Raw genomic sequence first — 5008 nt, 5'->3', positions numbered from 1 at the left:
AACGGCAGACACAGAGGCGCAGCGCCCGCCCCTCACTCCGCCTCGCCCTTCCCCATTGGCCGGGTGGAAGGGCCTCTCGATAGCTATTGGCTCTCGTCCTTGTCTCTCCAGATCTCCCCTAGACCCGCCCAGACCGCCAAAGAGAGTGTGAGGTGACGTCATGATCTCCGCCATTGTGGCTCAGTTTCTTCCACAGAAGCCGCCCGTCTTGCTCGTTTCTGGAACCGAGAGAGCTAGTTTCGTTACCATTGTTCAATATTTGTGATATTTGCTTATTGACGCCCTACATCAACCTGAATGTCGTGTCCGATTGGCCAATCATAGGTGCCCATGACTTCCAAACGGCACTTTTTGATGCGGTCACACGGCCTCAAAAGTTTTGAATGAATTGTGGCGTATTTTCTCCACTGTGACATTACATCATTTATTATTAATTATATATAATCACTTACATGCATTTTTATATTACCATTTGAAACGTTACTAAAAAAATGGATAGATATTAATTAATAAATGAAAACAGTAGTCACAGATGTTTATTAGGCAGGGACTAAAATGATGACGTATTTAAAACGCGACGGGCGGGAAGCTGGGGGTGGAGCCTCGATGGCAGCCGCACGGTGTCCATAGTCTTGCTTTACGTTATTAAACGTCATTTAATTAATAATATATCAGAAAATACACAAATTAAAAACGCATACGCCTCCGCAGGGACAAAATGAAGATAGTCAGTTGGAATATAAACGGCATTAGGACTTTCAAAGGCGGGTTTAAAAAAGCACTGGACTCTCTGGACGCAGATATCGTCTGTTTACAAGAAACCAAAGTGACAAGTAAGAGTTTGTTTCACGACATGACCCTTGTGTACGTTACTGCGCTTGTCATTGAACATGTACGATAATATGTATGCAATATAAGTGAAAGCCATCTTAATTAGTGTCACAGTTACACTGCCGAGGATATAGCTGTTCAATGTTCTGTGTATCTGCACTTTGTACAAAGTTTGTGTGCAAATGTTTCTAGTAGTCCAGTGTAACATTTTATATATTAAGCCTGTACTTATACTACTGTTTTTCAGGTTATAAAATGTGTTTGTGTATATTATTATCAAGGAGGAGTCTCTGAACGCTGACAGTAAATCTACCCAATTTAGGAGCAGTTATTTGTGTGACAGTAAACATTGATCTTTATTTAATAACCTCGTATTGCTTAATTCTGTTACAGTTGTCATCAAATGCAAATGCACACCCATGCAAAACTAAAGAAACTGGAAAGGAGCAGAAATCGTGTTTCCCCATCCTGTCTGCTTCCTTACTTAACCCCCGAAATTGCACCCCCATCTTGTTTGTCTCAATTGAGCTGCACTTAAACTTAAACCAAGATTAGAGGAACTGACTGGAGAATGTGGTTTACAGCACTGGGGGTTAGTATTCACTCAGATGCCCGATCTTCTGAATCTAGGTTCAGTATGACGCTGAATTTTCATCTCCCATCTTCCTCAGGAGACCTGCTGGATGAGCGGACGGCTATCGTTGAGGGTTACAGTTCCTACTTCAGCTTCAGTCGGGGGCGCAGTGGCTACTCGGGTGAGGGTGGTAGCCCAGACGGGGTACAGCATGCTGTAGCCCTTTTCAAATGACCAGGCTTAAGAAAACTATAGTTAATAACTACCCCATTTTATGTTCCTTTGTTTTCATCCTGCGCTCTGATTGGAGGGTTTTACCACCGCACAAAATTCACCAGCTTGTGTTCTTCTCATGGAGAATAATAACATCTCAGATGGATCTGTAAACAAAAGCTGTTAGGAGGACATCTGTGGTTCCATTATAATTAAAATGACAATTACAGTGATAGTGTGTTCAGTTATAATTATGTTGTAGAATTGATGCAATAGCATTATAAAATCTACAAATCTTGATGAACATGCATTTTGAGTATTTTAACAGTGGTCGAGCAAAATTATCCTGCAGAGGATTGTGCTTATAGTATTTTGGAAGACAATGTCATAATTGATTAATTGCAATTGAAGGGGTGGCGACCTTTTGCAAGGACAGCGCCACGCCGTTCGCTGCCGAGGAGGGACTGACAGGCCTGCTGACCAATCATGGCGGGGCAGTGGGCTGCTATGGCGAACAGACAGAGTTCTCGAATGAAGAGCTGCAGGCGCTGGACAGCGAGGGCCGGGCCGTCGTCACACAGCACAGAGTCACGTGAGCCAATCGCTGGTCAGAGCCAGCACAACCCTCTGTCAGTCACCCCAGCGCTGCTGTTATTATTATAGTATTATTTTAAACTTTGCTTTTTACTGATCTGTATATGAACATCTTCCTATTTCTTTATACAGAAAACCCTTTTGTAAGTGTATAGTTTGCAAAATCACTACCACACGGAGCCTTGCTCAGTCTTTCACCAGCTCTAATCAAATGCTGTTGTGCTATATCCACCTCCAAACGTCTCCACTGCTGCTACGAATGATAAAAGTGCACTTCAGCCCCCGAGGATATCGAACGCATTCTCTTCGACTGAACCTCACGCCTCTGTTTGCCTCTCCAGCTGTGCCGACGGAGGGGAGAAGACCCTGGCGGTCCTGAATGTGTATTGCCCCAGGGCCGACCCAGAGAAACCCGAACGCAAGCTCTTCAAACTGCGCTTCTACGCGTTGCTGCAGACCCGGGCCGAGGCAGTGCTGGGGGCGGGGCAGTGAGTCGGGGTGGAAGAAAAGCGGGGGGGTTTTGGCACAGTGAGGCAGAGAAAATGCCCTTTTACTCCCACTTGTTGTCGTTTCCTGTTGGGATTATTATTCCACAGTTTTCCGTGATCAGCGTCGATCAATATTTAACACAACCAAATAAAAAGTAACAGATTAACTTTATCCTGGTCAGTAAAGTCACACTTAGTTTAGTAAATCTTTTCCAACTCTTCTGAGAGTTTTATTCGATTTCATGCTTCTGACGACTCCTTGTATAAAATTCCCCTGAAATGCACTTGTGGTGTTCTGTGAATATTGACTGTGTCTCTCTGTCCTCCTGCCCAGCCATGTGATTGTCCTGGGAGACGTGAACACGTCCCACAGACCCATCGACCACTGCGACCCCGACGACATAGTAAGTGTCTCTCTCTCTCTCTCAGCAGAGTGTTCAGAGAGGAAGAGATCCCTGTAAGAATGAAGGCGTTTGATTGACAAGTGTCTCTTCTTCGTGGCAGGACAACTTCGAGGAGCATCCCGGCAGGAAATGGCTGGACAACTTCCTGTTTGGAAAGAACCAGGAAGAGGAGATGGAGGAGGAGGAGGAGGAGGAAGAGGCAGTCAAATCCCGAAACTCCCGCAGCCACTCCAGAGGAGGCCGATTCGTGGACACCTTCCGCTACTTCCACCCGACCCGGTCCCACGCCTTCACCTGCTGGTCCACTCTGACCGGCGCCAGACAGACCAACTACGGCACACGCATCGACTACATATTCGCCGACCGCAGCCTGGCGGAGACGGAGTTCGTGGACTCAGACATCATGCCGGAGGTGGAGGGCTCGGATCACTGCCCCGTGCGCGGGCACCTGCGCTGCGCCAGCCTGCCGAACCCCCGCTGCCCCCCGCTGTGCACCCGACACATGCCCGAATTCGCCGGGCGGCAGCAGAAGTTGTCTCGGTTCCTGGTCAAGGTGGACCCGGCCCGGGCCCAAGCCCAGGCAGACTCCCAGCTCCCTGGGTCTCAGGAATCAGGGGAAATGCGTGAGAACCTGCGGCCCGCCAATGGGACCGGGAGCGGCCGTGCGGAGAAGAGAGGCCCACTGGCTGAGCCGTTGTCCTCCAAGAATAAGAAGGCCAAGACCTCTGGATCCAAAGCCAAGCCACAGGGCAGCCTGCTGTCCTTCTTCAAGCCCAAACCCAGCGAGGCCAACCACACCGTCCCCAGCCAATCGGACGCAGCCCTCCGTCTGGACAAAGAGGACCCTTCAAAGCACCTGAAGAACCACTGCTTGGCACCGGTGGGCCGAGATCCTGCGGACGGGCTTGAGAGAAGCAGTCGGATGCCACCAGAGGAACCGGAAGATGGTCTGGATTTCGGCTTGGTCGACCCGGAAGGGAAACGGGAGACGTCACGAGAGGAACCATCCTCAGACAAGGGAGTATCTCGGGGGGTCATTCCCGCGCCAGAGGGAGACGGCGGGGCCTCTGGAACCCCGGCCCCGAGGGAGGCGGGGGGCTTCTGGAAGTCGGTGCTGCGTGGGCCCCCCCCGCCTCCCAGCTGCAAGGTGCATGGCGAGCCCTGTGTCCTCCGCACGGTCAAGAAAGCCGGGCCCAACCTCGGGAGGCAGTTCTTCGTCTGCGCCCGTCCCCAGGGCCACACGTCCAACCCAGAGGCCCGCTGCAACTTCTTCACCTGGGTGGGCAAAGGGAAATGATGGCAGCATAAAAAGAACTGACTAAACTCTTTACAGTGAGAGGGAGCGTGGGATCTCGAGGAGCTCTCGATACGCGGCTGCTTGCGCCGGAACAAAATGATATTTCCAAATCAGGGTACCTACAAGTATTCACTCCTCAGTTGTTTCATATATTTTTTTAATCTACCTTTTAATTTAATTTCTGCCAGTTACAAAGAAGGTGCATTTGAAATGAAGAGGGAGCGTCCGAATTCCTGCTCATGTGACACTGCGAACAGCAGTTGTTTTTAAAGTCAGGACATTAAGATTATTCCTGGACTCTTACGTTGTTGTTTAACTTGGACTTGTTTTGGTTACGACGAAAACTACTAATAAAATAAAGAGTTTATTTTTTTAAGCATGTCCCTGGAGTCTCTTAATGAACCTCTGCACCGTGCTTCTAATAATCAGGTGGGCTGTGGGTCGTGGCTCTGATTTGGTTGATGACACCGCAGTTCCTGATATGAAGAGTAGTGGAACACTAGTATAACCAGATGATGATCACCCCAAACAGTGTGTGTGTGTATAATATATATCACATGAGATGAGCGTGTAGTCGGCGCACACAGGAATGATATTCAGCCCCTCA

General features: G+C 48.9%; 1 protein-coding gene across 1 annotated transcript; it reads left to right on the top strand.

The window, feature by feature from the left end:
* Positions 1-207: 207 nt before the first annotated feature.
* apex2 (APEX nuclease (apurinic/apyrimidinic endonuclease) 2) lies at positions 208-4777 on the top strand. Its single transcript, XM_066709912.1, has 6 exons — positions 208-833; positions 1503-1586; positions 2030-2210; positions 2554-2700; positions 3035-3104; positions 3205-4777. Exons 1-6 carry the CDS (start codon positions 719-721, stop codon positions 4399-4401), a joined length of 1794 nt encoding a protein of 597 aa, XP_066566009.1. The 5' UTR covers positions 208-718; the 3' UTR covers positions 4402-4777.
* Positions 4778-5008: the final 231 nt, after the last annotated feature.

This window comes from Amia ocellicauda, chromosome 7 (assembly GCF_036373705.1).
Source record: "Amia ocellicauda isolate fAmiCal2 chromosome 7, fAmiCal2.hap1, whole genome shotgun sequence".
NCBI classification, from domain to species: domain Eukaryota; kingdom Metazoa; phylum Chordata; class Actinopteri; order Amiiformes; family Amiidae; genus Amia; species Amia ocellicauda.
The sequence above is the reverse complement of the archived record's forward strand: the minus strand, read 5'-3'. Positions and strand labels throughout refer to the sequence as shown.

What these genes read in the sequence shown, in the direction of transcription:
- apex2 (XM_066709912.1), top strand. Translation starts at nt 719, where the DNA reads ATGAAGATAGTCAGTTGGAATATAAACGGCATTAGGACTTTCAAAGGC. An exon ending in GTCACACAGCACAGAGTCAC is followed by an intron (nt 2,211 to 2,553) that starts GTGAGCCAATCG and finishes TTGCCTCTCCAG; the next exon opens with CTGTGCCGACGGAGGGGAGA. An exon ending in GCAGTGCTGGGGGCGGGGCA is followed by an intron (nt 2,701 to 3,034) that starts GTGAGTCGGGGT and finishes CCTCCTGCCCAG; the next exon opens with CCATGTGATTGTCCTGGGAG.